The sequence below is a fragment of the Corylus avellana genome, chromosome 3, assembly GCF_965113065.1.
Source record: "Corylus avellana chromosome 3, dhCorAvel1.hap1.2, whole genome shotgun sequence".
NCBI lineage: Eukaryota > Viridiplantae > Streptophyta > Magnoliopsida > Fagales > Betulaceae > Corylus > Corylus avellana.
This window is the reverse complement of record NC_142492.1, coordinates 29323937-29342422: the sequence shown is the minus strand read 5'-3', so window position 1 is coordinate 29342422 and position 18486 is coordinate 29323937. Positions and strand designations below refer to the sequence as shown.

The 18486-nt window shown below is 35.4% G+C and overlaps 1 protein-coding gene across 1 annotated transcript; it reads right to left on the bottom strand.

Moving 5' to 3' along the window:
• Positions 1–361: 361 nt before the first annotated feature.
• Positions 362–5205, bottom strand: LOC132176597 (acid beta-fructofuranosidase). Its single transcript, XM_059588853.2, has 6 exons — positions 4573–5205; positions 3321–3329; positions 1780–2630; positions 1294–1697; positions 1105–1192; positions 362–996 (listed from the first exon to the last, which is right to left on the bottom strand). The coding sequence occupies exons 1-6, from the start codon at positions 4952–4954 to the stop codon at positions 787–789; spliced, it is 1944 nt and encodes a 647-aa protein (XP_059444836.2). The 5' UTR covers positions 4955–5205; the 3' UTR covers positions 362–786.
• Positions 5206–18486: the final 13281 nt, after the last annotated feature.

The window sequence follows — 18486 nt, the reverse complement described above, 5'->3', positions numbered from 1 at the left end:
CTTGGAAAAATATACATTGTAACACACCTTATGAGCAATTTCGATTTTCAATTTCTATTATTTTTCTAGCATTTGAATCGAGGTATAGAACAGCATGAAGGCTTACATATTTTAATAGTCTTGAATCAAAACACTAGTTTGGAGATGTTCCTTATTTTTCTCATTGCTATCAAAATTCTGCGCCTGCTTCTAACATAATGTAATTTTTTTTTTTTTTTTTTTTTTGAGGTGCTAACATAATGTAATTAAGTATAGGATTGGTAAATTAGAAAAAAAAAAAAAAAAAAAAGTATAGGATTGGTAACACAAAGCTACAGTGCCTCTCACTGGTAATGTTGAAGCAAATGACAAATAGGGTTTCTTCATTTCATACTTCAAATGTGAAATTGACTATTTTTCAGTAAACTTGACAAAATGATATGATGAAAATACAGAAATAGAACATCAAATGCATCAATCGCAGATACTGGTAATCTCGTGCTATGTGGCAAAAGTATGCCTATGTTCCCAGTAGAATCAAATTTGATTACCCTTCCATCATACCAAAAAAATAAAAATAAATAAATAAAAATTGAATCAATTGATTCCTTTTATGGGCCTTTCATAAATTTTACTAAGCTAACCTAGGCTCAACCAATCTATGGACAAAACTGAGGCTAAGATAGGGAATGTTACAAAGGATGAATCTTACACAAAATGGGTAAAATGATTGGGTGTTTAGGGTGTTGGAAGTGGACATTTTGATTGCCAAAGGAGCACACTTTCTTGTTTTCATCTTCCACTCCTTTAAATCCAAGTTTCTTGGTCAGGGTGAAAGGGGCGTATGAAGGCAGAATTCATTTGCCATATCTTGAGTGAACAAGTTACAGTGGCCTCAGTAGCATTGTTGAAGAGAAATAGCCGAGTAGCCCCATAGATTGCCTTTGTCGGATAAACACGCGATGTGATGCATGTCCTCCCTCCTTGAGCAAAGCTTTCAACTATTGAATGATCCACCTGGATTTGGATGACCAAAACATTCCATGCAAATTTAAGGAATTGGTCCACTTAAAACATGCCATGATATTCATTCATTTACAGCTAAAAACTCAGAGCTCAACTTACCAGTAATCTTACAGATAACTTCTCGTCTTTTAGAACTGGAACTGAGCTCCCATAAACTTGTTTGTTAACATCACTTGCCTCAGAAGACCTGAAAGGAAACAATTAAGTATAATTTTTTTGATCAACACGTACAAAAGAAAGCTTTATTAACGTACATCACTTGACAACAGACAGGCAACATAAAAATACCTTGATTGATCAACACAGAAGAAAGTTTTGAGATTGCCATCAGCTCCTTTGGCAACATAAAAATACACAGGAGTGTACTCAGAAAGGCCATCATCTGCAAGAACAAGAAGACCAAAGGGTCCCAGTGCAGCACGTCCAGCAGCTCCACCGCTGGTGCTGCAGCTGATCATGGATTCCACATTGGTTTGGTTTGCCCTCTCCAAAGCCTTCTTATCTAACTCAAACTCCGCGACAATGTCCAACTGTGTGGCTGTCTCAACATCTAGTGGAACAACTGATCCTGGCCTCACCTCCACCTTGTCAAACTCTTTGCTGCTCAGTCTCAAACTGTCCACCTCCTCCACTGGCCATTGAAGCAAATTGGTACCAGTCTTTTTATCAAGCAACACTGTCCTTGGAATGCTCTGAGCAGGGCCAATTTTAAGACAAACATTAAATCTTGTCAAAGAAAAAGTGCTAGAATATAAATTAAATGATTAAATATACCTGTACCGATGCCCAGCCCTTCTGGACATCTGCATTTTCACTATCAGACTCTCCAATCCAACCCCACAACACTCTCCTTCCCTTACGCACATCATAGAAGGTTTTGGATGCATAGAAAATCCCATGGTCATACCTAATTCCAATACCGATCTTGGGGTCATCGGGAACCCATCTACCATTAGCCTTCTCATAAGTCCCAAGTGCATAATAATCGTGCTTATCGTTGTCAAGGCTAGTTTTGAATACATGCTTCACTTCAGCCCCATTAACCGATGTGTCCAAACCCTGCTCAGCATTCTTTGACACAGGATAGAAGTCTACACACTCCCACATGCCAGTGGCAGGGACAGCATGGAGCACACCATCTAAAAGCTCAAAGCTCTTGAAGTCCTTGGTGTGGTAGACCAAAGTAATGCCTGTTGTGTTAACCCTGGACCCAATGGCAATGTGCCATCTCCCGTCCGACGTGTACCAAGCCGTTGTCGGGTCCCGGAAGTCCTTGAAGTTGATACCCCGTGGCGGGAGAAGAACGGGGTTTCCGGAGTACTTGACCCAGTTGATGAGGAGAGGATCAGACAGGTTGGCAGGATATGCAAGATTTTGAACCTGCACTGACTCATTAGTGGATCCAGTGTAAAGCATGATAACTTGGCCATCAGGGAGGAGTGTTGCAGACCCAGTCCAAACACCGTTTATGTCATACCACTCATCAGCGATCATTGCTAAAGGAAGGTGAAGCCAATGGATCAAGTCCTTGGACACTGCATGCCCCCAAACTATGTCACCCCACACTGCTCCATTTGGATTGTACTGGTAGAAAAAGTGGTACCATCCCTTGTAGAACATAGGCCCTGTAGGATTTTGCAAGTGGGTTTTTTTTTTTTTTTTAATTAAAAAAGAAAAAGAAAAAACAAATTAGTAAGTTATGGGTGAAGGCAAAATTGCAGAAAGTGTTAAAGATTAAGGTATTATTAGACTTGATTCTTGCCTAGCCCTGGAAAATAAAATATTTAATGCGAAATTTCATTTCCTACTTTTCTTCTAGAACACATGGGGAACCCAAAAGATTTTACAGAGTTGGCAAGATTTGACCAAAAGGGTTCCTACTTTTCATCAACCGTCAAATATGACCAAACTAAACTTTGAAGCAGCCACGGTCACATAACAATATTAATACCAATCAGAGTTGCAAACTTTTGACTAAAAATATTGGCAACTAATTAATATTTTAATATTTTTCTGACCACAAAAATGAAATATATCAATATTTTTAGAGTATTGGTCTGGCTTGTCCTAATAATGACCCGATTTTCAGCCTGTCATACCATACAAGTTAGAACAGTTCTATTGGCCACTTTTCTGGAACCTCATTTTCAAAAGTTTTATCCAAACAATGAAATCATGTTTCTTCAACTGTCCCACATCGTTTCCAGATCATCATCAGATGTTACTTTGTCCAAGTGTTCAATATGTGGCAAATAATATTAATCAATCGCAGGAAAAAAAAAAAAAACATTAAATAAGGGATTATAAGGGCTTACCATTAGGATCTGAAGCAGAACCAACCAGAGTCCCCCGTCAAAGGCAATGATCAAGAATTACAATCACAAAAAGGGAAAAAAAGGAACCCAAATCAGCATATAATAAGAAAATAATAAATAAAATAGGTGCACTGGTATTTGTTTAAAGTAAATATTGATATTCTAATTGGGATCATGCCTCTAACATCACTATCCAACATGGAGAGAGCATGTAAACACTGTATATTCTAATTGCGATTATATTTTTGAATTGGGATTCACAATAATTACCCACAATAATTACGTGTCTAAATTGCTTGATCTGCTTTTGTCAATTACTCACAATAATTACGTGTCTAAATTGCTTGGTCTGCTTTTGTCAATTACTCACAATAATTACGTGTCTAAATTGCTTGGTCTGCTTTTGTCATGTAGAACCCAACCGGGCAGCCCAAAAGCACTTTTTCTTAGGGTGCGTTTGAGACTGTGATTTTGCAAAAATAATCTGTGTTTTTAAAAGATATTGCAAAACGTAAGGCATTTAGCATTACGATTTAAAAAGAACTTAATCTAAAATAAGAAAAAAGAATCTGCGATTTCCATAAACAAGGTAAGGATGTGCTATTTGAAAAGGGATGAATTTAAATCAAAATCATGATTTCTAATAATAAATATTTGATAAAAAAATATTTTTAAACATGTTTTACCAAACGTCTTTGTGATTTTAAAAAGTAGCAGTTTAGAAAATGCAATTTTTAAAATTTCACTTATTGATACCATAATCCTAAACAGACCCTTAGTAACCAATAATTCTATTTATCACCTTATCACTCAAGCTAATCGTATTCAAACTAAAAAAACTAATTTCTTTGTACCAAATATTATGGGTACCACCCCAGAGAGATGGGAAAATAATGGAATGATATATACCATTACTAGTAATATTCTATAGGAATTTAAAATCTAAACTAACTATATATATATAGAGAGAGAGAGAGAGAGAGAGAGAGAGAGAGAAATACTACAACATCTATTCTGGTCCTTCTTCTATTATTTTTCATCCTTTCTTTTTTAAAATCAATGGTATATATATAACAACTACTCCTATATTTATGGCGATACAGATTTTTTAAAGTTTCAAATTTCATGGTTAATAGAATATAACCGGAGATTATATTAATAATTTTGGAAAAGCAGTAACTCTTTATAGGACCAATGAAATAAAATAAATAAATAACAAATGTCAAACACATGGATTTTCAAATAAACTTACCATTCATCCAATTCTTCTCTGGCTGGAAATGGTAAGCGGTCCTCTGCCAGGACAACATGGTATTGTTCCATGGAAACGACATCACATTGACGCCGGCCATTACCAGGTTCGACTTTTCCGACACCCCGGCCGATGGCCCACGTGACACCGGCTGCAAGGGCTCCGACGGTAATGGCATTGATGATTTTAACTTATCCAGTGATGCATTCCCATTTGCACGGACATCCGAATCCCTAGAACCATTGATAATGGCCAAAACTAGACCAAGCATCAACAACCCAGAAAAGACCATGAGCGTAGCCTTCTTGGGTGGCCTGTACCTCGCCGGAGTTGGTTCTGCAGGGAGAGGACTGTACGAGCATGGAAGGGTACAACCTTCCATGTTACAGCCTGGGGTAAGAGAGAAAGGGTGGAGAGGAAGAACAAGGCGGTGTGTCGGATTCCGATATGCTATTGACAAAAGGTTTTCAATGGCGGATGTATGTATATATGAGCTCTGTGATTTTGAGCTTGATTGGTTTGCCTTTGCCTGCTTGGCTGGATGAGCGGTTTGCCTAGCGTGGCTGTAACTTGGTGTATTTATAGACGATTGACGCTCAGGTAAAATTATTATTTATTTATTTATTTAAATTTGTATGAAGAGGATGTTGCAGAAATAATGCGAGACATGTAAATATTGGAAAAACAGAGAGTTCATGTGAGGCTTGCGGTTGGTGGAGCAGCATTTTTAGTGGGCATTGATTTGGTACTCTGCTTTTTCGGTCATCAAAGCAAGTGTCATAATTGCTTCCTCTATTATTACTTCTCGCTCATTGGTCCACGTTATCATTTCAAAACTCTTCATCTATATTATATTTCTTGTCACATGTTAATTATGGATGATGTTAATTAGGCAACTAATAAACCTTTCCATTTCGCCTCATTTGGATCAGACGAGACATACATACATACATACATATATACATACATGCATCATTAACATGAATTTATAAGGAATCTGAAATCATGATAAAACTAATTTAGAGATTTAGTTTGATTGATTAAATGAGAAATTGATTTAGAGAGATTTGGTAGGATTACATTGAATTTGAATGTAATTAGTTTATCTATGTAGAGGATAAGGAGGGATCTTAACTTAATTGTAACAAATCTCAATCTTCAAATAACTTACTGATTAATTAGAAATTGACACATGCATACCCATGGCAGTATGATGATAATCATGATAAAATTGGGGAAATTTTGAAGAATAATAATAATATTTTAAAGGAAATAATTGTGTAGGTGGCAATGGGATGATTTGGAGGCAATATAATTGGGATAAGAATGGAATCAACAGGCTTTAGAGACCCCACAATTACATTTGGATGTAAAAGATTGCATGATTGATTAGCAGAATTGACACGTGTAATCAACCCAATAAACACGCTACAATAATTCTCCATTTTGGGTCTCTCAGCACCACAAATGTGTTGTTTTGTTAAAACAAATTACTCAAACGCTGATTCGGATTTGAAGGTGACAACCGGACCGGCCTTAATCGGAGCAAGCTAGGGATGTTTCCAGCCACATCCACATGCAAGTGATGACTCAGCTTCATTATTGACAAGAAAACAAAAGTACTAATAAAAATAATGAGCCTAAAACAAATTTGACAAATCAAATATGTTTTCTTTCTTTTTTGTTGTTGGGTGAGGTGCCCTAATTCTGGATGTTTCACATGCCGGCCCACATGGCGCTCACAGTTCCACATGCATTTGCTACCACAGGGAACAGCCGATTGAACGGCTGAGATCAGTCTCATTTGAATAATCATGCTCTACCTGGACCACCAATTTACTGCTTTCCTCCAAAATTCTAAATCTATTTTGAATAACATAAATCAACACTTTTTTTTTTTTTTTTTAGGGATATTTATAGATAGCAAAACAGCATTGAGCAACGCTTTACAATAAATAATATCAGAAATACAGTAAGGAATTTCCTCAATGTGACTTTTTTTTTTTATTATGAGAGATAGCGCTTCTTTCGCTAGACGATAGATTGTCTCGTTGAGTGTCGTTTAACATGATTAATCTTTCAACTATGAAAACAATTTAATTAATACCCCTCGAGCTTCTTCAACAAGATATTCATAACGATTTCAACTCCTCCCATTCTTCCTGAGTGCGTGCACTACTTGAAGACCATCGTATTCCAAGATCATCCTATTAAATCCTAGCTCACGATAAAGATGGACTGGTTTTAAATCAACATTTAAATTAAAAGATAAAAGACAAAATTAATAAATTTAATAACTAACACGTTAAATATTTATTTAAAATTAAGGTGAATTATAGAGTTCCGATCGCTTATTTTAAACGTTTAAAATTATAGGATAATTTTAGTATAAGCTTACTTTTTCTACTAGAGTTGAATTTTGTTTTGTTTTTGGGTTGTTATCCTGAAAATAATGTGCAGAAGACATGTTGTATATAATTTGCTTAGTGATGTGACTTTGTTGCCAAATGATCCATGTGCCCAGAAGTTTTCAACTTTCAAGGACCCATTCACTTTTGTAGGAAGTGAATAATAGACCTTGCTTTTGCATTTTTGTTTTTGTTTTTGTTTTTTAAGTAAGGGTCCAAAAACAAAAAAGGACATAAAAGGAACCAGACAGGTCCTTTTTGACTGTCAATATTCATAAGGAGAGGCGAAATTGAGAGAGATGAAACTGTTAATCATAGTTCTTAAAAAAAAAAAAAAAGCAACAAGGAAATAGAAACATGATATGTTTGAAATAATAATAGATATTTATTTTTCACTTTTAGTTGTTATACCTAGAGGCCAAGGGCAAACTCGTGTAGAGAATGTCACCAAAAAATGTTTAATATTCTTGATAAAGTATGTATATTTTATGACTTAATCCCCCAAAATGATATATTTGTTCCCTCAAAATTAACACATTATGCATTATTTTGTTTGTATATTTTTTTCTTAGCCATCTTCCCCACATCTTGTTTTTTCTTGCATTTATTTGTGTGTGTGTGTTTTTTTTTTGGAGTAAAAGTTTGGAATATGAAAAAAATATCTGTTTATTTTTTTTTTGAGTAATTATTTTGCAGTCATTTTAATTCACAATATATTTTTTTAATACAATTTTTCTTGAACCCTATAAATATTGTTTAATTTATTTTGCTAATTGTTTAATACGCCACAAAAGAAAGGCAAATCGTCCAATCAAACACTTTTTTAGCTTAATTAGGATGAATAATTTATGTAAATAAATAGATGAAGTTAGATTTAAAAGGGATTAGAGTAATGATATAAGGAAGATTATAGTCTTTTTAGAGGACTTTCAAATATAATGTAGCATTTAAAATTATTAATAAATTAAAATTGAATAATAATCATTTAAAATTCAATAATAATTTTAAAAATTATGTTATATTTGAGATGACTCTGAAAACACTCTAATACTTCTTATATCAGTAATAGATTTAATTTATTTATTTTTTTCCCGACAAAATAATTATCTCCTTATCGTCGTTTCAAAGTAAATTAAAGAGAGTTTTAGGTGGTACCTAAGGCTTTGTGGACCCAAATTGTCATAGCATAATTCAATTTGACATGTGGCAGGAGTGCCAGTGTTACCCCTAGGCCCTAGACTATCTGCCTCTATGACTCTTGCAGTAGTAGGCAGAGTATTACTACAGCACTACTTTCTCTTTCAGCAGTCGAATCAAAATTAAATAAATTGCATATCTTTTTTCGCCAAAAATTGTTAGAATTTAAATTGGATTCCTCATCTATAGGTTTTTTTTTTGTAACATCATCAACGGTTGTTAACTCAACCCATGAGCTTTTGAAATTTGAATAAATAATCCAGATAAAAATAAGGAAAAAAAAATACAAATGTGATTTAGCTCGTTACGGTGTTAAAATAAATTTAGAGGTTATGAGGTATGTCAAAAAATTAATATTGTTTTTGTAGTTAAATTTCATCAAAAAAATTTGATAAATTCCTTTAGGTGCCACTTGAACACCAATAAAATAATGACATGTGTAACTCTTTATAAAAAATATATAAAAATAAAAAACTTAAAAAAATTATTTATAAAAAAAAAAAAAAAGGAAAAGAAAGGGGGTGGGTGGCTGCTGGTTTGGCAGCGCCGTCTCTGGCAGCCACCTCTTTCCTTTTATTTTTTATTTTTTTATTTTTTCTTTTTTAAATTAATTTAAATAATACTCCCTGTATCACGTATAAATAAAATTAAAGAAAATAATTTTTTAAATTTAAATTTTCTTTAAAAAAAAATTATTTTTTGTATTTATAGGGTGTTTTTTTGTCTTATTGATAAATTTATAGATATTTTTATCTTTTTGCTAGTCTTGGGAGACATTGACAATATTTTGCTAGTTTTGAAGGAACATTGTCATAATTGAAAGTTTGAAGAAAATATATTGTCAGTTAAATGATAGTTTAAGGGAAGTATATAGACATTATCCTTCCATTAAACATTCATTACTTCTAACCATAATAGGCTTGAGTAACTGTATGAGTTAGTATTCATTTGTATTAATGGTCCTCTTAAATGTTCTTTTGTTTTCTTACTATTATCTTTTTTATTTTTTTATTTATTTTTTCCTTTGTTGGGGGGTTTCAAACACACTGAAGAGAACGAGAAAGAGAAGACAGCAGCCTAAGATGACCATTAAATCTCTTCCAACTGACTCGTTGAGGGATGTACTTGCTAAAGTTGCATAAGCTATTTGATCTTGACAAGCTTGATAACAACACATGCATGTGCGGTCCTTGAGGTTCGACACCCTCAATATAACCATATCCTACAAAGATTTGTCCTATTGCTAGTGGTTATTTTTATTATTAATATTTTTGGACGCAAGAAGACCACAACAAATTCTATCTATAATCGTAGATGTTGGGATAATTCTATCTTAATCCCAATTATTAGTGCAGAATATCCCTACACTAAAGAGTACTACTAAAGCAAACAACAAAACAACCTACTATTAGAGTAGAATATCCAACCCAAGACCCCAATTATCACAAAACATAAACTTTGTAACTATAAAAAAATAGAATGTAAACCAAATCCCATAAATGTACTTTGTAAAATTCCTTAACTTTAATATGATCCATTTTCTTAAGTAACATGTTGCAAAACAAATGGGCTTCATCTTCACATCGAAAATACTCACATCACATAAACTTGTCATCTTTATTTTCTATAACTATGTTATTATCAATCCACAAGCTTCGAATATACTTCTTGGTGATAAGGACTAGGAATCCACATAGATACTGGAGCTTCATCAAATCATTGGAGAAGATATTTCATTTAGGAATATATAATTTTTAGAGCTATTTTCGACCATGTTACCGTTGAAGATTTCTCTTGGTGATAAGGACTAGGAATCCACATAGATACTGGAGCTTCATCAAATCATTGGAGAAGATATTTCATTTAGGAATATATAATTTTTAGAGCTATTTTCGACCGTGTTACCGTTGAAGATTTCTCTTGGTGATAAGGACTAGGAATCCACATAGATACTGGAGCTTCATCAAATCATTGAAGAAGATATTTCATTTAGGAATATATAACTTTTAGAGCTATTTTCGACCATGTTACCGTTGAAGATTTCTCTTATATTGCTATGCTCATATGGACTTTCCTAACGGGTGGAGTTAGAATTTTACTAGAACTATTTTGGAATATGTGACCATTAATGCAGATTTTCCTTGCATTCATATGCGCATGCATGTGGACTTTCCTACGGGGTGGAATATTTGGAACGTTGTAGCTTCAGGAACGTTGTTTACTTTCCTTGTATTGATAGGCATGCCACGTATTGCTAATGTCTTCCTTTTGTATTTTACTTAATATCTAGAAGACTAACGGATGGGGCTTATCATGTTTTTTAGTAGTTCTTTGTCACTTCAAAACCAAGTCTGGTATCTTCTTTACTTGTCTCTCCTTTGGCATTCTTTTATTCTTGAACCTCTTAACTTGCTAGCAATTAGAGAAGACATAACTTGTAAACCTTGTTACTTTAATTCACCACATGAACAAATTAAAATAAGGTTATATATATATATATATATATATATATATATATATATATATATATATATATTTTGCTTCAACATATCCGACTTCTTTAAATAATGCATCTAGGTTTTCACTCTCACTGCATCATCTTAAAAAGGCTAAAACTTCATCTCTACACTATTTTAGTTGAAGTTCCTTCAATTAAAAGAAGTTTGTTTGATTGTTTTTATTTTATAAAAATAAATGCATAAAAGTAAAGATAAAAAAGTAATTTGTGATGAGAGATAGAATAAGGGGTTGGTTTCACCACTAACCGCATAACAATGATCAATCATAAATTAATAAGAAAAAAAATTCATATTATGCATGATATAGAGCTCGTCTCACTCGAATTCTCAAGAAATTACTATCATTAAGAAATAAGTATAATCCATTTTCGGTTGGCATGAGTCGTCCACTTAACCACTAAGATGCGGTGCGATCCGTCTTCTCTAGGTATGGATTATCTAATTCCTTAATAGGTTACACACAATCAAGGAATAAGCATAACCCATCTTCGGTTGGCACGAACTATCTACCTAAATTGCACTAAACTATGGTGTAATACATCTGTCTTCCTTAGGCATGACCTATCTAACCCTCTTGATCATGTGTCAGTTAAAACCGTTGTATAACAATCATTCACATAATTACAGAAAATATGAAAGATTGAGTTCAATCAATATAAAAGACTTTATAGACAAGAAAAGAAATTCGTAATCATTGAATATAAACATTAAGATCGAGAACAGAGAGAGAAGACGTTTTGGGAAAAAAAGAAAAATTTAAAAAGAAGATAGAGCTTTGATTTGGATGGGAGTCCAAGAAGAGAGGTTTGTTTGGATGGGAGTTAACAGAAAAAATTGCCGTCAATTTTTTTTTTTTTTTTTTGAATACACGCTAGTCTTTGTGGGGGGTGGTTAAAAGCCCCTTAGAGAATTTTAGCCCTCCAACCAAACTACCACATATCTGGGGTAGTTTGGTCTACCGCATGGAAGCTAAGTCCAATTATAGAAATATTTAAGTTAATAATTATTTGTTTACTTTAGGTTCCTTACCAAGCTGATACATATGTTAACCATATAAAAGACTTTCTTACTATGTTTGAGCTAAGTGTTTTATTTAATTAAAACATGGGCTATAGAATATATTTAAAGTTGGGCTTAGGATAAAACTTATGGACTTTAAATAAAGCATGAAGGCATAAGGCGATGAATTTATTCCTGGCCCTATGTGTTGGGCTGAAAGAGAAAGGGTTTGGGATTAAATCCCAGGCCCAAGCTCCTTGGGAAACCCTCGCTGTCCACCACACTCTCTCCTTATCCCAATTGGACTCTTCTTTAGTTGCTTGTCCCACATTGCTAAAATCGGGAAATTCTCTCCCCAGCTATGCCTATAAATAGAGAGGAGCCTAGGGCTCTCAAATCATTCAATCAAGTGATTTTGACACATAGTTTCAGAAACTCTCTGAAAATTATATTAGTTCTTTGTGTCAACTCATGAAGAACAAAAGTTTAAAATTTGAGGAGCCAAGCAAGAGCCCATTCTTTTTTGGTTATAATCAGTCATTGGTGAGAAGATCTACATGTTACAATCTTTCGTGTTCTTGAAGAACAAAAGAAAATTTCTTTTGTCAAAACCCAAGATGTGGCAGTTGATCATCAAAGTAAGTTGTTCTTGCTCTTAAAGATAAGGTCTTGCAATTTGTTCATGCCAGTCCATTAGCAGGTCATGCAGGATATGATAAAACAATGCATAGGGCTCGTAAGGATTTTTTTCTGGCCATAGATGAAGGTTGATATTGAGAAGTATATTAGAGAATGTGATATTTGCCAGAGGGTGAAGGCAGAATCTTTCTTTTGCAGGGTTACTTCAACCTTTGCCTATTCCATAAAAGCCTTGGTCAAGTATATCTATGGATTTTATAGAATGGCTGCCTTTATCTCAAGGCTACAATGTGATTTGGGTTGTGGTGGACAAATTAACTAAATATGCCCATTTCTTGCCTCTTAAGCATCCCTACACAGCTGACAAGTTAGCTTAACTCTTCATGAGTCAGTTATTTAAATTGCATGGCATTAGGTGTGTAATTTTTTACCGGGAAACTAGAATCGGAACCAGGAAACCGGGAAACCGGAGAACCGGGAAACCGGGTACCCCGGTTTTGAAAAAAAAATAAAAACACCGAAAAATTGGGGTACCTCGGTTCCGGTTCCGGTTTTTGATACCCGGTTATAACCGGGTAACCGGGGTACATATGTATATAATAATATTTTTATTATTTTTTATATATATAAAATAACAAAATATTATATTTATATTTTTATTTAGTAGAGGAGGCATCTGAGTATTTCTATTTTTATTTTTAAAAAATGAATTTTTATTTTTCAAGCCCCAAAAGGCAAAAACTTTGATTTTATTAGGATTTTTGGGCTTTTTTTTTTAGCTTTTTAAGCTTTTTTTTTTTTTTTTTTTTTTTTAAAAAAAAAAAAACAAATTATTTAGAATAATCACAATAAAGCCCAACATATTGTGACAAAAAGGCTAATAGTTATTTACAAAACTGGTCCAAAATAGTTAAATCAAGCCCAAATATTAGGCTCAATACATAAAATAAGCCCAAAACATAAAAAATTTCAAAACCCAGTTACCCGGTTCCGGATAACCGGGTACTAACCGGAACCGGCTAGTTAATCGATACCGGGGTACCCGGTTCCGGTTTCGGTTCCGGTTTTTAAAAATCCAAAATTGGGGACCCCGGTTCCGGTTCCCTGTTTTGGCCAATAACTGGGAAACCGGGACTGGGTTTACACCCCTACATGTAGGGCTGGGAAAAAATCTGCCCAACCCGTAGACCCGACTTGGCCCGCCCTGCCCCGCCCTACCCCGTGCAGGTTTAGTGTTTATTTTTGCGGGTTTGGGTTGGGAATCTCCAACCCATGTGGGGCGTGGGAGGTTTTAGGTTTACCAATTTTTCCTATGCAGGTACCCGCCCCGACCCGCTCCTATCCGCACTTAACCTAAAACACAAAAAACCCTAGAGACCCAGCACTCAACACAGCCGTGCCTCTAGATCTCCCATCTCACTCTTTGAGTTTCTCACGATCTCTAGCACTCAGCTGCTCAACCTGCTCTACTCTCGCCTCTTGATCTCTCATCACACTCGCGACTCTCATCTCTCTCATTGTTGCCTCTCACCATCGACTCTCACCGTCGGCTCTCACTGTCGGAATCTCTCTCACCGTCGGCTCTCCTCTCTCCTTAGTCCTCACGGCTCACTGTCTCCGCTCCTCTCTGTCTTGCTGCTCATCTTTCTGTCGCGGCTCCTCTCTCACTATCGCTTCTGCTTCTTATTAAGGTTTGATTTTCTTGTTAGGGTTTTATTTTGATAAGCGATTTTTGTTAAGGGTTCTTGTTAGTTGTTAATAATTTATGATTTGATTATGTTGGGTTCAATTTTTTGTTGAAGTACTAATTTCAGTTTTGCTTCTTGTTAAGGTTTTTGTTGAAGTACTGAATCAAGCTGATTCTCTCACCCCTTGGCCTCAGGTAAAGAAGTTTCGTTTGTGCCTTCTAGTCTGATTATGTTGGGTTGGATTTTTTGTATGCCGATTGATTATTTAGTCTTGCCTTTACTGTATTGTGATTGATTATGCAGTACTGATTCTCATTTCATGTTGAAAAATGAGATGCTAATGACTTGATTATGTAGTATTGATTTCATGTTGAAAAATGCTAATATTATGCAGTATTGATTTTTTTTTTTTTTTTGTTCACTTATTGTAGACTCATGGATGGTCATTCAGGTAGTGCTATTGGTTCTAGTTCTATGTCATCTATTCATAACCCTAGTTCAGCTCTCCCACCAAAACCTATAAAATTTGAGCAAATATCAATGGTTTGGGAACATTTTACCAAGTTAGAGGGGAGTGATCCTAAGGATCCTAAATCACAATGCAAGTATTATAACAAATTGTTTAGTTATCACACTAGAAAGCATGGTACAAATGCCATGCTTGGGCATTTGAGGAATACTTGCAAAAAATATCCTGGTAGGTTTGATAACAATGATAAGTCACAATCAAAGTTGAGTTTTGAGGGTAAGAGGGAAGGCCAAATGGCAGTGGGAGAAGGATCTGTTGGTAATTTGGTTATTACTAAATACAATACTGCGAAAATAAGGGAAACAATTGCTAAGATGATAATTAAGGATGAGTTGCCATTTAGGTTTGTGGAAGGTGAAGGGTTTCGGGATTTCATGAATATAGTTGAGCCTAGGTTTTCAATTCATTCTCGTTATACTGTGATGAAGGATTGTGTTAAGCTCTTCTTGTCTAAGAAGGAAAAGTTGAAGGCAATGTTTATGACAACTGGGGTTCGGGTTTGTCTTACCACTGATACGTGGACTTCGGTTGAAAACCTTAATTACATGGTAATCACCTCTCATTTTGTTGATAGTGATTGGAACTTACACAAATGAATTTTAAACTTTTGTTTAATTCCTAATCACAAAGCTGATACCATTGGGGAGAAGATTTTGTCGTGTATGCTTGAGTGGGGTATTTGTAACATTTTCACTATCACAGTTGACAATGCTATTGCCAATGATACTGCCTTGGATTTTGTGAAGAGGAGAACTAGTAATAAGGAGGGCGCCACATTTGAGAGTCAGTTTATGCACATCAGGTGTTGTGCACACATGTTAAATCTTATTGTGACTGATGGTTTGAAAAAGGTTAATGACTCCATTGTGAGGGTTAGAAGTGCGGTGAAGTATGTGAAGTCTTCACCTGCAAGATTTGACAAGTTTAAGGCTTGTATTGAAAGATAACAACTTGATTTTAAGGGTCTGGATATTCCCACTAGATGGAACTCTACATTTTTTATGTTGGAAGGTGCTGAAAAATGTCGAGCTAATTTCCAACTTATGGAAGAGCTTGATAAGAACTTTAAGCCTACATTGACTGAGGAAAAGAATGAGAAAAATGGTTTGGGACCTCCTACTTGTGCTGATTAGAGTCGTATTAAGATTTTTCTCAAGTTTCTCAAACTTTTTTATGATGCCACAATTCGAATTTTGGGGTCTTTGTACTGTACATCTAATATGTACTTTCAAGAAATTTGTGGCATGCAAATGCATTTACAAGAGTATATTGATAATGATGATTATGTATTGAGTGCTATGGCGGAGAATGACGAAGTACAATAAATATTGGGGGGGATCTTGAGAGCAATGATAGGGTTAACTTGATGATGTTTGTTGCGGTTATACTTGATCCACGAACCAAATTGGTGTCATTAGAATATTGGTTCAAAGATGTTCTAGGTGTTGATAAATGTAATGAAATGTAGAAAAAATTGAAGTGCATCCTTAACAAATTATATGAACACAACAACTCTGGAGAGAGTTCATCTCAAGTTCCACATAGTAGTAGATTGTCTCAAGGTTCCTCAATGAAAATAGAAGAAAGTGAGAATGCTAACCTCTACTTCATGAATAGGTTTCATAAGTACCTAACTTCTAAAAGTGATATTGAAAACAAATCGGAGATGGATTGATATTTGATGGAGGATGTTGAAAAAGCGAATGCGAATTTTGATATTTTAAATTGGTGGAAGGTGAACTCAACCAAATACCCAGTAGTTGCCAAAATAGCACGAGATGTGTTGGTAATTCCCATTACAACAGTTGCTTCAGAATCGGCTTTTAGCATCGGAGGACGTGTGTTGGATCATTTTCGAAGTTCATTGGCCCCAAGTACGGTTGAAGCATTGATATGTTCACAAAATTGGTTAAGATCAAAGCCCCTAAGTTCTAACTTAGATATGGTTGATGATGCTGAAAGTTATAAGCTCGATTCAGGTCAGTTTTTTGATCATTTATTCATTTTAGTTTGCTTAATATATTTAGCTATTTACAAATTTCATTTATCGGTTTCAATTGATATTGTAATGTTTTTTTTTTTTTTTTTTCATTCTTTGTCGAAGTAACTTTGAAGAGCATCAGCATTTTACTTGACAATGATTAGTGACTTGAAGTTGCATTTTGGACTTTACTTGAAGTTGAAGTTGCATTCTGGATGATTAGTAATTTTACTTGAAGTTGCATTCTGTTGGGTTTTGTTGCTTAGAGTTTGAAGTAATGAATTTTTGTCGCTGTAAAATAACTATAAACTATAGGTGTTAAGTCATTTTTCGGTTTTTTTTTTTTTTTCCCATCTTTTTGATAAAAAAAGAAAGTTAACCATATTTTTATGAAAGCCAAAATATCATTATAGGTGTAGCCTTTTCGGCGTAGACCCAACAAAAAGCCCATATTTTGATTCAAAAATAATAAAAAAAGCCCATATAGGTGTGACCTTTTAGGCCTAGCAAAAAAAAAAATGAATAAAATAAATTACAAAAATGCCATGCCAATAAACCTGACCTGACCCGACCCGAAAAACCCGCACCTATTTAACCCGCACCGCAATATTCGAACCCGCGCGGATCTTGGCCGTTGGGCTCGGGTAGTGGGTTGGAAAATCCCAAACCCGCAAGGTGCGGGGCGGGTGGGAAAAAACCCGATACCCACCCCGACCCGTGCCCAGCCCTACCTACCTGGCATGCCTCAATATATTATCTCTGACAGGGATTCCACCTTCACAGGAAAGTTTTGGACTAAAATTTTCAAGCTACTGGGAATTTTCCTAGCTTTTAGTACGGCTTACCATCATCAATCAGATGGTCAGTTAGAGGTAGTCAATAAGTATGTGGAGAATTATAAAAGGTGCATGATTTGTGACAAGCCTAAGGAATGGGTGACTTGGCTCCCTCTAGCATAGTATTGCTATAATACTTCTTTTCATCATTTTACGAGAGTGACACTCTTTGAAGCTATCTATGGATATTTATCACCTTGGCTGCTTACTTATATGCAGGGGCTACTCGATTGGCATTTGTCGAGGATCAACTCCAACACAGGGATCATCTGTTACAACTTTTAAAGGAAAACATAAAGAAGAGTTAGAATCTTATGAAGAAATATGCAAGTCTTAAGCGCACTGAAAGGGTTTTCAAAGATGGTGACTGGGTATACTTAGCCATACCGACAACTTTCTGTTGCTTGGAGGCAAAATATGAAGCTCTCTCATCGGTTTTATGGACCCTTTCAAATACTACGAAAGGCGGGAACAATGGCTTATCGTTTGGATCTACCAGCTTGGTCTTTCATTCACCCTGTTTTTCATGTTTCTCAGCTGAAACTAAAATTGGGGAGATCCATTGTACCAATAACGCATAATGCATTTGCCTCCTATGAATGGTCAGGGCGTCATCCAACCTAAACCTGAAGAGATCTTGGACCGCCGTTCACGGAAGGTCCGCAATCGTGCAGTGGTGGAGCTATTGGTTCGTTGGCAGGGCCAGATTCCTGAAGAAGCTTCATGGGAAGCTTTTCACAGTTTGAAATCTTCTTGCTCACACCTTGTGGGCCAGGTGTTTTGAACAGAGGGGGTATTTGTTACCGGGCTAAGAAAGAGGTTGAAGGAATAAGGAAGAAAGCTTGCTTTGAGAAGCATAGCTGAAAGAAGGAAGAATGCTTACTGTTTCAGTCAGCAATGCAACGTTCGTGGCAGTTGGGAAATATGGACGAGAATGCTTAGGCAGAAGATTGCAGTATACGCATGGAGGAGATTGTCCATGACATGCTGTCTTCCACTTAATGCAAGTGTGCTTCTGTTTTTTTTTTTTTTTTTTTTTACCATGTCTGCATAAGAGGGGAGAAGATTTTAGAGGAGGAGGAGATTCGAACTAGTGACCTCTGTTTCATTAGGCGTAC

What these genes read in the sequence shown, in the direction of transcription:
- LOC132176597 (XM_059588853.2), bottom strand. Translation starts at nt 4,954, where the DNA reads ATGGAAGGTTGTACCCTTCCATGCTCGTACAGTCCTCTCCCTGCAGAA. An exon ending in AGGGCTGGGCATCGGTACAG is followed by an intron (nt 1,698 to 1,779) that starts GTATATTTAATC and finishes GGCCCTGCTCAG; the next exon opens with AGCATTCCAAGGACAGTGTT. An exon ending in AGTTATCTGTAAGATTACTG is followed by an intron (nt 997 to 1,104) that starts GTAAGTTGAGCT and finishes ATCCAAATCCAG; the next exon opens with GTGGATCATTCAATAGTTGA.